General features: G+C 39.8%; 1 protein-coding gene across 1 annotated transcript in view; it reads right to left on the bottom strand.

Moving 5' to 3' along the window:
* Window positions 1–832: 832 nt before the first annotated feature.
* RHEB (Ras homolog, mTORC1 binding) overlaps window positions 833–17339 on the bottom strand; it is a 28916-nt gene continuing 12409 nt past the window's right edge. The window contains exons 2-8 of the mRNA XM_061586935.1: window positions 16722–16793; window positions 14385–14452; window positions 11275–11357; window positions 6606–6662; window positions 6446–6493; window positions 4094–4175; window positions 833–1319 (exon numbers count right to left, since the gene is read on the bottom strand). Of these exons, the coding sequence (XP_061442919.1) occupies window positions 1227–1319; window positions 4094–4175; window positions 6446–6493; window positions 6606–6662; window positions 11275–11357; window positions 14385–14452; window positions 16722–16793 (503 nt within the window). The 3' untranslated portion in view covers window positions 833–1226. The remainder of the gene's footprint in view (window positions 1320–4093; window positions 4176–6445; window positions 6494–6605; window positions 6663–11274; window positions 11358–14384; window positions 14453–16721; window positions 16794–17339) is intronic.

Raw genomic sequence — 17339 nt, 5'->3', positions numbered from 1 at the left:
GCTGAGGATCATCAACAGTGGGGAAAGGCTATCGCCCTCATCATGCCCTGCTTATGAGCTTCCTGTATATGCCTCTGGTTCATTGCTGTGGGAAACAGGATGTTGGGCAAGGCATATCTCCTGTCTGATCCAGCAGGGCTCTTAAGCTTTCATTATTAGAATACCCTAAAATGCATGCAATGGTCAAGCCGCTTTTTACTTTTTCAGAATAGCTGATAGAGCAGCAACCCAACTTAAATATCTTGCCCTGTTGGAATGTTGAAAACTCCCTTTTACTACAGTCAGTGTGACCACCTATAATATTCAAGGCTTTCCAACTTTTGTCTACTATTTCTGGATGACGAGTAGTGCTATGGCACCTTAAGCGTTAAGTGGTTTATTTTGGAATGAAGTTTTGCAGGCAAGCACTCATATCACATGAGTGAAGAGGATCAAACTGGACGGTAGTGGCAGGAAAGTGAGGAGATATACAGGAGGAAAAAAACTGGTTTACAAGACTGAGCTTCAAAACAATAATCAGCATTCAGTTCACTCTAGTTACTGGAGCAGTTAAGTATACCATGATTACAGCCAGCAGTAAATAAAACATTGTTCATAGTGCAAGAATGAGCCATAATTCTTGTTCAGACCCTGGGAAGTGCAACAAAGTATGTTAAATTCAAATACTGGAACCTCTTACTATAATTAACCTAAGCAATCATTTAATTTAAGTACGCCGCCACACAAGTCAGAAGGGGGATATTGAATTATATATTTCTTGGAAACTGCAGAAAAATGTTTTAATGGTACGTGAATTGTTGTCTTATAGAACCTGTTAAGCAGAGGGCACGCAAAGGTTTGCAGCTATTTTATTTACAAGTATACATTTAACACAAAGAAACACTGACATTCAAGCCTAGTTAATAGTAGTGTAACAATATGCATCATCTGGATGATTATTCTAACCCAACTGCACTGAAAAATTAATGCCAGTAAAATTCTTGGTCATAATATTAAGAAATACAATATATAAATTGAAAATATGATTGCTTAAAATTTGAAAATGAAAGCGAAGCCTTTTTTGCACAGGAGTCAAAGTTTAACATAATCTGAAGGCAAAGTCTCCAACTGACTTTATATTGTTCAGGTTAACAGAAGAAGAAAAAGCGCAGTTTCACTGTGAGGGGAACAGGCAGTTTGCTTCTTTAGGTAGAACGTATTCCAAGTGTTCAGCCTCTGGTGCATGATCACATCACTGAGCATGAAGATTTCCCTTGTGAAGATGCTCCATCAATTTTCTCTGCCTCCAAAATTATCCTCCTGAAGACATCAACAGCAGTCTGGAAAGAAGGGAGAGGGCTGTTAACAGTCTCAAGTACTAGAAACACAGCAACTGCTGCAATTATTTTAGAACAATGATAAAGAATAGGAACAAAAAAGGTAACAAAATGTCTCTGGTTCAGCATTAGCAACACGTGTAAGAAGGATATGCAGTTACACTCATACTATGCAATAAAGCAACCAAAAAAACCCCCAACCAGAATTAGCATCACCTTTAAGTTCATGAGTTTCCCATCCATCTCTCATTGCTGCACAAGATGCTTATGCAGGTCAAGGGTGACCAGTATGTCCTCCTTTTGTTCACAATATGAATAAACCTCAGCATCTACACTGGCTCCCTGAAAGGCATAATCTAATGTGCACTCATAATGGGTCCTACATATCTTGCATAATGCCTACTTAGACTATTACAGACCATCATGCTCTTAAAGTGTCAAGTCAAAGGACTGTATTCAATTGTCCTACTCAGAGTACACCCATTAGAATTAATGAATTTAAGTTAGGTCATGCCCATTAAATTCAATGGGTCTACTCCAAGTAGGGCTATTGTTGAATACCACCCAAAGTCTGAAGTCAGGAGGTTTTTGAAGTGTAACTAAGGCCTGGAATTAGACCAGCATAGGATAATTGCAATTTGTTTTAGTATCTCTCTTAAAATTCTAATTTATGTTTCACTGTAATTGCCTGTCCTGAGTGTTGATATTGCAGAGATTAGTAACCTCGTAGATATCTTTGTGTTTATCTCAGAAGGCTATGCAACAGGCAGGTAAACTTGTATATTTAAGCAGAAGAGTTCCCTCAATATTTCAGGGCTGTGAGCCCAAACCTATAACCCACTAAGTTATCTGAAGTGAATCTGGGAGCTGGAAGCTATTAAGGCTAGATAAATTTTTCTGAGAAACTCGAGAGATGGCAACTTCAAATGCCAGAAGACAGCTTATTCAAATAAGATTCAGTAGCCCAAATCTGGTTTGGAGGAAAAACTGCTTCTCCGGAGCAACTTGCTTTATTCATGCCTGTCTTCTGGGCTAGGAGACAGCACAGAAAGGCACCACTTTAAGTAAAGACTAGACAAGAACTGCTGCTGACTATGCTTCATACACTGCAAAAATGTTGCCTGTCAGCATTTGTTTCAATAAACAATCTTAGTACCTATTGATGCCATTACTTTCCAGATCCTGTTGATGTCATTACTTTCTACTTTCATTCCCCCCCTTTTTTTGTTAAGCTCTTGCACTGAAACTTGTTTAAGATTTCTGATTGCAGCAGTAATAGTTGCATGGAAAATATGCTTAATGATGGAAAAACACAGGCTTCAGTAATGAGATTGATTCAAATCATTTGTGTGAAACAGAATCAACACTTTTGAGTTGGCACACTGGAGAATCCAATGCTTGTCTTCCTATTTATTCTGTTTATTTGCCAAGAAGGTACAAATCTGAATTGGGCTCACTTCTAAATCTGCTCCAATGGATTCAAATAATCCCTTAAGCATCTTAAAAGTCAATATGACAGTTAATTGAATAGTGTCTCATTTAATGCTGGATATGTACTGTATCTCATATGTGAGATTTAAAATCTAACATCAAGTAAAAAGTATTTTTCAGCAGAAAGCAGTTTTCTATGCATACACACTGTCTGCAATTGGTCAATTAACCCAGTATGTTTCCTCTGCAAATTAAATTTTTGCACAATCCCAAACAGCTTCTTCTACCTATATGCATTACTGCTTCTTAACTCAAGAAGACAGACAGGAATAGAATTTTAGTGAAACATTCAGATATCCTCCCTGGTATCCTGAAATAGGGTAATTCTGCTCCCATTTTAATAAGACACAATGTGCTCTGGTTGCTTTAATTCAAGGAAAAACAAAAAGAATCAAGGTCTAAACAGACACAATGTTAAAAAATATGAAAATGGATAATAGAGTATATACACCTAACTAGTAATTGACAGAATACACAAAATTGTCCAAAATAAAATGCACATTTACGCTATCTTCATATTTATGTATTTGTTCACTTTTAGATTCCACTGTGATATAGGGTGGTATATGCATATTTTGCCTTCAGAGTTAACCTCTTGTAGCACACCCTGTTATTAAAGTGCTTGTGCATTTTATTTTGGGCAATTTTGTGTATTCTGTCAATTACTAGTTAAGTATATATACTCTATTATCCATTTTCATATGTTTTCACCTTATCATGTCTGTTTAGACCTTGATTCTTGTTGTTTTTCCTTTTGGTTTTTGGTCAAGGATTATTTTCTTTACTTCAGGCTTTTGCTTTATCTCAAGGTCAAATCTAAAACTGCCAATGCTCTTTTTAGCTGATGCTTTCATCCCAGAAAATTAGAGAGCTCTTAACTTGTGGTGGTAAGCTAGACTCCATTCTATCTCTGCAGCTTAAGGATAAACTGACCCAGTTATGGGTCATAGTCTATGGAAAATACATTTTAACTAGGTTCCCACCTTGCTTCACCCTTCCATAATCTTGTTTGTAGTTTTAAGTGGCTGCATTCACATGACCACATTAATCTTCTTACAATTACAATAATTCCATGAGAATCTTGCTGTCTGAAGTTTTCATTATATGGGTGATGCATCACAGTAAACAGTCAATGGCATCTATGTCCTTGCTACTATGCAAATGGATCATTAGCAGGCTGTAGGAAGGCTTACTGCAACAGCTCCTTTCGCATTTCCCTGGAAACACATTCCTAATTAAGCTGCAATTCCTGTTTCAGCTTCAGCGCTTAAAAGTAAATTTGTTACCTGGTTTTCTTTAGCAGAAGATTCCAAGAAAGCAGCATTCCAGGATTCTGCTAAAGCTTTCCCTTCTTCATAGCTGATGACCCTGAAAAAGAAAACAGAGTGATTAACAATTCAACCATTTGACTGCTTGTCAGGTTGTATAATATGTAGTTATGAAAACTTGTGCAACAGGAGTTGAGATCCAGATATACGTTTACAGTTTTGATTATCAACATTTCATAGAGTAGATTTTCCATTAAGGAGATAAGCAGCCGACACCTAGTTTTGAAGGAATGGGAGCTGGGTGTATTGTTGGAAACATATAAGGAAACCTAAAAGCTTAGTCAGATTATGCAATGATCATAAAGCCCCAGTGATGACCACATCTATTTGGCACCAAGAACACAGACATCAGCTCCTGTTACGCATTACCACAACCTCACAAGCACTCTACTCTGTATTATTTTAGGTACAGCTACTTGAAATAATAACTAAGTTAAAGGCCATGCCCATGGACTAGACAGCATCTTATGGGTGACCATCCAGCAGACGGACTATTATTTGGATTAGCTTCTCTTCTAAGAGTAAAATGTTAGAAGTGGTAGCGATACAATTCTTCTTTATATTACCGTAATTGTGAGTTTCTGTTCAACCATAAATATATAATTGCTTTTGACGCCAAGAGACTTTTTACCAATTAGCAAATGGGACTCCTAAAGGATTTGGGGAATTCTATTGTTGCAGTGCAGACAGTAGTCAAATTAAAAAGCATATTGTGCCCATGACAGCAGTAAGAACTGCCAGAGAATAGGCAGACAAATATCCAGGCAAAAGGCCACCTCAGGCAACTTTACTTGAATGGCTGCAGAACTGACCACAATGCCACATTTTATTTATTTTTAAACGGCAACTCTAATACTTGCAAGCAATACTTTGATTTGCCACTGCAATGCAAGAAATGGTGTGTACAACAAGAACCACAAAGCTATACATCTGTCTGCCAGCACTCTTCTTTCAGTCTATCCTGTGAGGGCAGGGGATTGCTCAGAGCTCAGGAAGTCCTGAATTCTGTGAGCAGGAGGGCCCTGGCTGCTTAGTGCTTAAAGGGGCAGATTCAAGGGCTTATCCTTAAGGACTGAAGGCAGGCTTGGGGAACTTGTGGTCCTACAGATGATGCTGGACTACAGCTCTCATTGTTCCTGACCACTGGCCATGCTGGCTAGGGCTGATGGAGCAGGAATCCAGCAACACCTAGAGGGCTACAGGTTCCTCACCCCTGACCTAAGGAAATGTAGAGCCAAAGGCATTAAGGAATAAAAATAGGAAAGGACCAGAGGAGATAGAACATGCAAAAAGAGATGCTAAAGAAGTAGAGAAGCCCCAAGACAGTCAGCGGAAGGAGGGGGGACAATTTGAATTTAGGGTTGCTTGTTTGATAAAATATTGTTATTAAACTGTTGAGCATTTAGAGCAGTAATTCGTTTACAATCGCAGCTAAAAGACTTGTGCTAAGAAACTCAGTTAACTTATGAAATAATTACAGTGAACATTATGCAAACATAAAATGTATTTAACTGTTCCTAGCTTTTATCCTGGCACACTGGCAGCACCCAAAACAGTGGTAAATATTTTTAACACCCACCCCCAAATCCATTTCTAAATATGGTTATAGCTATGGCTTTATAGGGGCAGGCACATCTCTTGCCTGATGCTCAACAAAGACAGAGTGTGCTATGTTGTCTCCTGCAGAACTAGGAGTTTATGTTACACCCCCTAAGAAAATAAATAAGGTCCTTTCTTGGCTCATGAAGCTCAGTGGGTGACCTTGGACCAGTCACTATGTCTTGCCCCAGCTTCCCTCACAGGCAAGGCTGTTGCAAGCATCAGCTGGGATAACCCACATAGGCTGACCTGAGCTCCTTGAAAGAACAGCAGGACACTAGTGTGATAAATATAGCCCATTCTTGGCTTCCTGCAATACTCGTCTACAGATAAGTAGGTCATCAGCTGGCCAACATTCCAACCTTAGTTGAATTTACAACCATAGACGAACAAGAGCCAGGAATAGGAATTGGACTCAGGCAAACTCCAGTATCTGAGGTGAGGTATCAAAGGGAAAGGCAGCTATTTACAAGAGCATTTCAGCCCCAGTGACTGCATTAGCTATCTGTAGACTATTATGCTCAGAGGCTTGTATCCAACTAAATTCTACTCAGAGCAGACACACTGAAATTAATGAACGTCAGTTAGTTATGTCCATTAATTTCAATAGGTCTGCTCTACGACTACCAACAGGATACAACCATAAATGCTCCAGAACATTTTAATCTTAGCAAAGTTGTCTTAAATCATCTTAAGAGAAATATTCCATACCGTTCCATGTGCAGGTCCTTTTTATTTCCAACCAACATAATGGGGATCCTATGGAACAAAAAAAGCAAACACAAATCACTTTCAGAGCAGAAGCTGATTTCTGCGGAGTAATACGATAGCAAAATGGAACATGGAATGAAATGAGTGTGTTACTACTTACTGGACTTTTCCCACCATATCCAATAACTTGCCATGGATAACTTTAATCACTTCAAAACTGAAAAATAAAAGGATGACATCATACACGCCCTCCAATGTTGCACCCCCCTAATATTTCTACCCTGCCCACAAATAATTCTACAAAGATCAAAGCCACAAGCAAATATTACTTCATTTACCTACATTCACCTACTGGAAATTCTGTTTGCCTGGAAAACTTAAGTGAAACCCCAATGCCAATGGTATCTTGACATGTTTATACAACTAAAAAAATGAGAAATTAAAACCTGCACCCTGGCTTATTGATGACAAGTAAGACATTAGCTGAGCTGTGTATGAATTTGATTTATTTTAAACGGTAAAAGGTAATAAAGTTGAGCATTAAATCTCATGATGACTAAGTATTTAAGTCACAAATTCAGGGTTAAAGAGGCCATTCCAAAACATAACATGAGCCCCTTGCTGTTACATGCCAGGTCACTTCCAAAGCAGTTTGGGGTCAATGTAGGCTAGTTGCACAATTCACTGGGACATTGCCTTGTGCAAGCCTCACTGAAATGAAGGAGAGTTGCACAACTGCAATAGAGTTTTTATGGGAGAAGTTTCCACCAGTGTGACCTTGAACATGAAGGACAACTGGGTGAATGAGGTCAGGCATTTTGGCACAGAAAAGTAAACAGAATGGAAGAAAGCCAGAACTGTCATTCTGATAGCTTGATTGCTCATGGAAATGGAAGACAATGCATAAAACACCAATAGCAGAATTCCAGGATAGTACAACACAACCTTAAAAACAATTAATTGAGTGAAAAGGGAGGTTCTGCACCCAGGCTGCTCCTTCCACTTGCCATTAGTGGGCCTAGCTTATATCATCCTACCTGCAACCCCTGTATCATTGACTCCCCCAGTCCCTGCCCACCACCTGCATCCCACACCAGCAGTAAGCAATTCCAGCAACTTAATCAACTGCCCTGCAACTTTCACCTTCTCAGCTCAACTGGTCTGTGTGGTGCTTCAGGCATACCCTGAGCTTGCTGCTCTTCCTGTGCCTCCCATGTCAGTGTAGACTCGGAGACACAACCACTGTGTGTCTACTCATGTTTCCTTCCAGCCTCTTGTACTGAACATTGTTCAGGATTTGCAGTGCTTACCACCACACTACCACCCACCAAGGATTGGACTTGTTCACTTCCATGAAACAACTTTACACAGAGCAAGGAAAGAAAGAGATCATCTGATCAAGGAAATGTCTTAACATCTGTCATATCAGAGAAGAGTGAGATGTCAGGCAGAATGAAAAAAGTAGAATTTCCTACTCATTCATTTGGAACAGAAAAGAAGCAATTCCCAAGTTTCTCAAAGACAGAGGCAAAATTACTACAGAGGTACAGCTTAAGTGTACCCTCCAGTTTTGACAGAAGTAAATGCTGGACTTGTACCAATGTTTGTTCTTTGTGTGGGAATATAGCTAACTCCAGGAAAATGAGGCAGATATCCAGAAGGCTGTATGTGGGCTTATAGGAGCACACCAGTGTTTTTTTTAGGCCTCTCCTTTCACTACAGTCCTCATGCTGTTGGGGGTTGGACTTGATGGCCTTATAGGCCCCTTCCAACTTTACTAATCTATGATTCTATGCCCCATCCTCACCACTTCTGAAGGGTTTGTGTGTGTGCGTTATTTCCTCTGGAATAACATTCAATACAGCAGGTGTGGGGAACCTTTGGCCCTCCAGATATTGCTGAACTACAGCTCCCATCATCCCTGGCCATTGGCTATACATGCTAGGGCTGATGAGAGTTGCACCTTGGGAATATCTGGAAGGCCAAAGGTTCTCCACACCTGCAATATAGCAAGGGGACTTCAGTGGAAGTGAAGGTTAGAAAATACCCTGTATAGAATATAGATGCAACACAGTCCCTTCCCAATCTACTTTTAAGTTACTGGAATGCAGCGTGTAGTCATGGGGTGGCAAGTGAGTAGCAGGATATTGTGCAAGTCAGGGAGCAGTGGGCAAGCCCACATTGCTGAGAGCAGCTCAAGTCTCAAGCTCCCCTCCTTTATATGTGGCTTATGACCCACATAAGGTGGGATCAGAATCAGGGCTGTGGAGTTGGAGCTGTGAGCAATTTTGGGCGGAGTCGGAGTCTGTAAAAATGTACCGACTCCAACTTCCAAATAAATTTTGATTGACAAGAAGCAATTTTGGGTGGAGTTGGAGTCGGACAGTAGAAAAATAGAGGAGTCGGAGGTTTGGCGTACCGACTCCACAGCCCTGATCAGAATACATGTCCAGTTTTTGTCTGATAACTTAAAGGGCAAGTTGTACAACAGCAGACTGATCAACAACACATTCTTAACAATATTTAAAATTATAACAACATTAATCTATGGAACACAAACACAGCTGTTGGAAGCTCACCATACCTAAGATGAGGTTCACAGCTGCCACATTTGCACATGATGCTAAGGCAAACTATGTGGTTCATTTTAAGCATAACTTGGTTAGTGTTGGACTACAACCTGGGAGACCAGGGTTCAAATCCCCACACAGCCATGAAGCTCACTGGGTGACCTTGGGCCAGTCCCTGCCTCTCAGCCTCAGAGGGAGGCAATGGTAAATCCCCTCTGAATACTGCTTACCATGAAAACCTTATTCATAGGGTTGCCATAAGTCGGAATCGACTTGAAGGCAGTCCATGTCCATGAGGCATATGCTTGCGCATGCAGCTTCAGCAATCTCACTTTGCATTTTCTTGTGGGGAAGCAAGCCACAGAGCAGCAGGCTTAGTATTATGTCTGAACCAGCACTTGGGCTTGTTTACCTCTGAACTAACCACAATGTGAAGCTTAGCTTCACGTATGATCCGTCTGGAGAGAAACAAACCATAAGTGCTTTGTTCAGATAGACTGCTGAGCCAGCAGCTCTGTGGTTTGTCTACTCCTTCAACTAAGGGAAGAACAAAAAGTTATGGTTAAAACCAACCATATAGCTTGGCACAGCATGTGGCCACTATGAACTACCATACATTATGGGGAACCTCTGTGTTCATGGATTCCAGAAATTAGCATTGTTATGATCTCTTGTGGGATAAGAATATTCAGCTATTTATGCTTAATAATTAACATTTCTAAATGGCACATAAAAATAAACCATACAGTCTGCTGTTCTTATGAGGTCTCAAAGTCAGAAATCATCTACACGTAAGCCTATACCTAGAGGACTACAAACAGGCTTAGCAAGTCTGCTATACGAGAAACCTATTTTCAAATTCTTTTTTTTAAACAAAAGCAAACGATTTTCTATCCACCCTGCAGCCAAGAACACACACAAATGAGAAAGTGATAATTGAGCCCATCACAGAAAGTGGAGCTCAAGCAATGGAAATTTCCAAGGCAAAATAATACCTCCATACTAACTCAGAAGCCAAGGCTACCCAGTCCATGAAGCTCTGGCCTTCTCCTATCTTGCACAAGTGTCTATATGCACTGCCCCCAGTAAACAGATCTGTCTGAGTCCTAATAGCGTATTGCAAATGCATCAATGTTGCACTCTCACTTTACACAGGCTACAGGGCAGTTGTAAGTTTGTAATGTCGCAAAGCAACCTCGTAAGTGAGTGAACTCAAGATGAAAGTTCTATATCCCATTAGCAATCCCCTACCCACAGTAATAGGCTTTAGATTATCAAGCAGTAATGGCCTTGAAATGGTGCCAACATTTCTTTTTCAGGAAACAGGGAAGGGTGGTACCAAATTAGTGGACAACTCGAAGTAGGAACAAGTTCTCAGTCCACACTTTTACACCTAGAGTGAAAGTATAAGAGCTATCCAACCTGAAAGTTCAATTTTGGAAGTCTTTTACCATGTTGGGGTAATGTTTGTTTCCACAGACGAATGCTCAATACTTTACAAGTTAAGACACCAAAATGTTTGACACAAGCACACGCACTGTGAATGCACAGTTCAGACTAGGTTGCATTTTGCTTATGGCAACTTTGGATGCCCATGCATCAGGCGTATAAATTGGACTGTTGTTCATCTTTGGAGAAGATGGCAAAGCAATTTTGGCTTGTACCACTAATGTACCCTTAAGATAAAAATTAAATCATCCAAGAGATTGTAATGATAGAGTCTACTTAAAACCATACCATATTACATCCCAGATTCATGGCAAGATAATTTTTTGAGCAACTTTTAAACATAATTCACATATATTCAATAGTCAACGTACATTTCTGATGACAAAATCTATTTTTTAGCTCTATGCAGCTTGTGAAAGAGCACTAGTGGAACTAGGCACTTATTGGCTGGTTTGATGGCAAAGGCAGAGGAAAAGACCACTACTGCATGAAATACTATTCTGTTTTTTTCCCTCTAGGTCTGCCAATTTTGGTTCATGGAGAGCAACTGGATGCTGTACTTATAGTAGTTCTCAATTTAGCTTGTGCTTTATGACTCCCAAAATGTCTGAGAACCTTGAAGGTTAATACAGGTAAATAAAACCTTAATAGTTATTTTTATGGGCACCCATTCCATATCCTACAATATATTTTTCAGATATATTAGCAGTTTATCTTCTACAGAAGTAGAGACACTGAAGCAGCTGAAGTCTGAAACAGCTTCAAAATTAAGACACTGTACTGATAGCAAGAACAAGAGGCATGATTTACCTTTTAATTGATGTGACTGAGTAGACAAGAATGTAGCCATTAATGTCTATGGAGTACGTCTGAGGAAATATTGAATATTCATCCTGTTGGAAGATAAAGCTGCATGTTAATGTTTTGTTGCCACACAAGCTTATCAATAAGTTTAAAAAACTGGGTTAGGATTAAACGCATTTAATCCTTGCATTGTTAAAATGCCGTGCATGAACGTACATGTACTAACTTCCTTTTACTGCTCTGTCTTGCATTCTAGTGAATTCCTTGCATAGCTGAAGGAATACAATTCCTATACAAAGGTTTACAGCAGTAGTGTCACAGCTGAAAATACAAGGCACCAAACAGGAAGGTTGATATTTCACTGAAATCATGTGCTCATGCACTTGCTATATATTTACAAAGTGCAGTTTTAAACAAGGCTGATGCTAAACATGTTAATTCAAAATTCCCACGAGTGCTATGGAAAGCTGTCAATCAACTTTTACACAATGGGCCAAGACAGACAATTCTGACATTTAAATCAAACAGTATTATATTTGTTGCTAAGGGTGTAAAACTGGACAATCTACTTAAACAACTTAGTACATGCTGAATACTGTTAGAGATACCAAAATATCTTCACACTAAAAACATAAGAAGAGCCTGCTGGATCAGGCCAGTGGCCCATCTAGTCCAGCATCCTGTTCTCACAGTGGCCAACCAAGTGCCTGGGGGAAGCCAGCAAGCAGGACCTGAGTGCAAGAACACTCTCCCCTCCTGAGGCTTCCGGCAACTGGTTTTCAGAAACATACTGCCTCTGATTAGGGTGGCAGAGCACAGCCATCATGGCTAGTAGCTATGAAGTACCACAAATAGTAAATTACCAAAGCACTGATCAAATTCCATTTTATCTTCCACAGATGTTAGTACTACTTCTCGTATTGCTTCTTCAAAATTTAAGGTCACTTTGACTTCATACTTCTCTGACACCAGCTTGCTTGAAAGAATGAATTTTTTTAAACACGACAAATTTAAACAGCATACGCAGCCCCGCCATTTTAAAAGTTACTGTTTAAAGATTTTGATTTTACTCATTATAATAAAATTTTAAGTTCATAAAAGCAAACTTCTGTGCTTTCACAAGTCTCTCTGGAGGGTCAGGGATCTCTCCTGAATAATGTGGGATGAGGTGTGTGTTTGGGGAATAGAACACTTTCCCTCTGTGAACATTAAATTATAAGCCTAGGTCCTTAAACAAGTTTAGTTTATCAATCTGGTTTTATTCTTTTAAAGGATACATAAATATGTTGTGGATTTGTCATTTCATGCTCTTAGTGCTGGATGCACTTGACCATTCATACATGTGCCTGTTTACCTTTACTTCCTTTTACAGGGTTGCCAAGGTGCAACTTGCACACCTTTTAAAAATGCTGTGAAATTAGGCAAATGAACCCTTATTTGAAAGGTTGTCGTCTATGCAGGGGAAGTGCTTTGCCTCACAGCATCTTTGAGGAAAGGTACCAGGGAACTGAATATGTGGTCATTTGAGACCCTGCTATCTTCTTCTCCCAAACTATGTCTCATAGTTCCCATGAGTTTTTCTGTGGCCCTGAATGTAGAGGAACATCTAACTGCTATCAGTCTCCTGGGCTAGAGTTGGGAAGATGGTCAACTGACAGTGACAGGTCAGTTGCATAATCTTGCTCAAGGTCACATCCTGTCATATTGCAAGTTATCAAGAAATTCTTGTGCCTTCAGTCAAGCAATGGCTGTTTGCAAGCGTGCTAGTGTCATTTGAACAAAAGCAAATCTTGTTCAGCTCTCTACAGGATCCTTGCACGTACATATATGCTACCCTTTGAATATTCAGAGGGTAGCATATATGTATGTGTGTGTATCCTGCAGAGAGCTGAACAAGATTTGCTGTTGTTCAAATGACATGCTGGTATAGCATAGTGGGGAGGAAAGCCTGGCTGGGAGTCCAGAGTCTGCAAGTTCAAATCCCCGCTCGTGTCTCCTGGGTGTCAAGGGCCAGCTAAAGATCACCCCCACAGGAAGTGGCTCAGGGGTTATGTGCCCTGCCACCTGTGCAGCCGTGGGCAAGCTGCAGAGTCCCAAGGAGCCCAATTGCCCCCCAGCTGGCAGTTGTGGACAACAAAGGGGCTGGCTTGTGCAGCTGTGGTAAGCTGAGCAGGCCGTAGCCAGCTGGGGAGGACTAGCTTCAGAGGGAGGCAATGGTAAACCCCCTCTGAATACCGCTTATCATAAAAACCCTATTCATAGGGTGGCCATAAGTTGGGATCGACTTGAAGGCAGTCCATTTCCATTTTTGAATATTCACAGCAAGTTTTCTATGAGCAAGGAATAAGCCCTACACTCATGGTTATAAAGTAGTTTTCCCTAATTGGAAAAATATGTCTCTGCTTTGCTTCTATTCAGGTTTAGCAGTTTCCTTCCTCTTATTGGCCATAAGCCATGAAGGCCTGTGAGAAATACTTTGTGGAAAAAAGATAACTTCTAGTGTTTTATCAGCACACCTGAGAATAAATGCAAACCAGTGCCCATATATTTCTCTCCCTTCTCATGAATTTCTTCTATAAGTTGCAAATCCATATGATCACTTTAGTTTGGGACAATTGTAGCTAGGATTCTTTGTGCTGTGGGCAAGAGTTAGCTGGGTTGCTTATGAAACATACTTATGTCCTGTTTCTTTGAAGATTTAATGCCATCTTTAGCCAGACACTGGAGAGTGAATCATGATTAATTTCTACTTGAAAGCACTTAAGAAGGCCATAGTCTTTTAAATCATTTATTTGTTTATATCCCACACCTTCTTCCAAAGCAGCCCAGGGCAACAAATATCAATACCAAAACAGTACAATTAAAACTTCTAAAAACAGTTTACTAACATCAACCACTTACTATCAAACTAATAATTTCAAGTCCTGTCAAGGACAGGACTTTCAACCATCAAATGCTTGGGTAACCAGAAATGTTTTTAAATTTCTCCTAAAAATTAATAATGAGGGACACTGACACAAACGGGACCACAACAGAGAAGGCCCTGTCATGAGTCACCATACCAGTTTTAGACTATTAACACTGGAAAGACTATCAGGGAAACAAATATCACTTACTTGGCCAGCTGTGTCGACTACTTGAAGGTGATATTCCTGCCCATTTACTGTAATCAGCTTTGTGAATGCTGGACAAATGAGAAAAAGGGTACTTCAGTGTTTCACAGGTAGTCTGTCAGCTCAGTTCAAATTGGCCATTTGATTCTTTAGTATCAAGGTAAAATTATCTGGGTTTTGCTGGCCAAATTTGCACATCACAATAAACTATAGTAAATGACTTACCATGAATGCACTGAAATGGGCCCCTTTGCTCCTTCCCCTCTAGCATATGAGAGAAACAACCCACAATCCATGGCTTATCGTTGCGTCCAAACCCGGGAGCATGGTTTGTTACAAATAAACACACTACGACCTCCAGTTCAGACATAGCAATAAGCCAAGGACCGTGGTTTGTTTCTCCCATGTGCTAGTGGGGAAAGGGCAAAGCAGCCCATGTCAATACATTCATGGTAGACCATTAACTACAGTTTACTGTGATGTGCAAATGAGGGCACTCTGAATGTTTAAGTCAAATATTCAAAATAGTTGCAGAAAACAAAACGTCCTAATCAGATGTTTGATTTCATTCATACACAGGGAAAATACAAAATTAAGAACTAGCTGGGCATGAGATTGCAACTTAATATTAGTAGAAAGGACATAAATGAATTTCCTATCAATATTCCATATAAAAGGATTATAGTGAGTAATTACATTATGTTAGAGCACACTATACACAACACTATTAAAACCAGACTGGCTGTCTCAGCCCTCATTTCACTTCTACCAAAGCACGTTCAGCAAGAACACACACACAGTATAGGTGCAGAAGTGACCAAGGTTTGCTTCGCTGCATTTGAGTTAGTGCCAGTACACAAACTGGATGAAGTCAGGGCTGAAAAAGCTTATGTTCCTTGACAGAGGCAGAAAGAAGCACCATCGGGTCACTTGCTCACAGCATGCTATGGTTAGGATTGTACACATTATGTTGACGTAGATGAATGCCCTTGTAGCAAGGGATTGGACTAGATGACAATTTGCTCCATCCTGACTAAATAATTAAACATGGCTGGAACTCTTAAAAACTGGATAAACTGATCTATGTAAAAATGTTTAAATTAATATAAAGGTTATACATCTGACAGAGATGCTTTTAAAAACAGATTAAAGCCGTGCTACAAGAGGCATTCTCACTTCTCTTACACACAGGATTCCTCTTTTAAGCTGATTGATGCCTGCTACAATGCATGTGTCCATCATCTAAAACCAAAGTAAGTGTGCCTCTTGCTGAAGAAATGTTTTTGCCCATGCACAATTTAAATTGATTAATAGACTAATTTGTGAACTTCTCCCCATTTTTACCTGGCTCAACACAACATATTGCACTCCTCAATGCCAATCAAAATAGAATGCTGAAGATGCCACTAGCCTTTTTATGATCAACATGGACTGGATACAAACTGAGGACCTCAAATAAAAAGGAAAATATACAATAGTAACAAATGTTAACCCTTTACTGCTGAAGTGTTAAGCCACAGTAATGGGATAGTAGGTTGGTGGGTAGGGCAAATGCTTTGTATGCAGAAGGTGCTCGATTCTATCACTGGCAGGCCTGGGGAAGGTATCTAGCCAGATTCCAGCGCTTGGAGAACTCTTTTTCGAGCAAGTTGTTTACAAATTTTCAAACTAGATTAAATAAATAAAGATGCGATGCCAATAGGAGTAGGACCATTCTGGAACAGACCTAAGTATAAAGGAGGTGACAAGGTCCAATATAGAGCTTATCAACATAGCTCAAACTGAGCTCACCTTTCTTAAGTAGTCAACAATTAAAGCTTTAAATTTAGGCTGCTAAACTTCTTTTCTCTCTCAAAACAAATACACAAATATACAATTTCTACAAAACAGAAGTGGAAAGAGTAGTCTTAAAGGCTAAGCATTATATCACTCTCACATCCAACTGACATTTGCTACACTACAGAATTCCAAGCTCATTGGTCACATTTCCCAAAAAGTTGCAGGGTCTTTCCTATAATGCAGAGGGGTCTTGTTTCTATTATTCCTCTGAATATGCAATTTCCAAATACAAGCCATAATAATATATGCAAGCATCTAAAAATATTGCCTAGTTTACAGCCCTAACTATTCTACTCTGAACATTACAGCATATGCACTTCAGGAATTTCTGTCACTCTTAAAAATTCAACTTCAGATTAAAATGACCTTCAAAAAAGTTTTGGAGGAAACGAAATGTAAGTTACTTTAAGCTCTTTCAAGAACAAGTGTGGAAAAAACATGATTTAGTTGGAAAAGAGCTCTTCTTGCATGCTTAGAGAAATAGTTTATAGAGTTACTTACTGTTCTCTATGGTAGGATCATACGAATCAACAAACTGGCCTTCCACAAACTGAATAGTCAATGATGATTTCCCTGTGAAGAAAGCACGGCTAATGTTAAAAGTGCTATACACTTTGTGTTCATAACTTTCTGTCACCAGACACGGAGGTTTTGCATTTAAAAACAACGCGCACACATGGGAAAAGTTATATAGGTGAGCCTCTCTCTCTGTGTGAGTGAGTGAGTGAGAGTGAGAGAGTGAGTGAGAGAGAGAGAGTGAGTGAGTGAGAGTGAGTGAGTGAGAGAGAGAGAGTGAGTGAGAGAGTGAGAGAGAGAGTGAGAGAGTGAGAGAGAGAGTGAGAGAGAGAGAGAGAGAGAGAGAGAGAGATTTATTTCCCCTCCTTATTTTGCATCTGGGAATTTTAATAAGGCCTGAAAACTACTTCACTAAGTTGATGAAGACATTTTTCTCCCTTTGAACAGCAAGCCCTCATGTCATATCAAACTGTTTATGAAATTTTCCTCTGCTGGAGTTTACACCTTTTGGCTTGGTTTATTAGCTATACCCATTAATTGTGGTTCCTACTAACATCTCAGTTCCCTTAAAACCTAAGGAAGTAGGCAGATACACTCCATTCG

The sequence above is a fragment of the Rhineura floridana genome, chromosome 10 (genome assembly GCF_030035675.1).
Source record: "Rhineura floridana isolate rRhiFlo1 chromosome 10, rRhiFlo1.hap2, whole genome shotgun sequence".
NCBI classification, from domain to species: Eukaryota; Metazoa; Chordata; class Lepidosauria; order Squamata; family Rhineuridae; genus Rhineura; species Rhineura floridana.
Note: the sequence above shows the minus strand (reverse complement) of the source record. Positions and strands in the feature narration are given on the sequence as shown.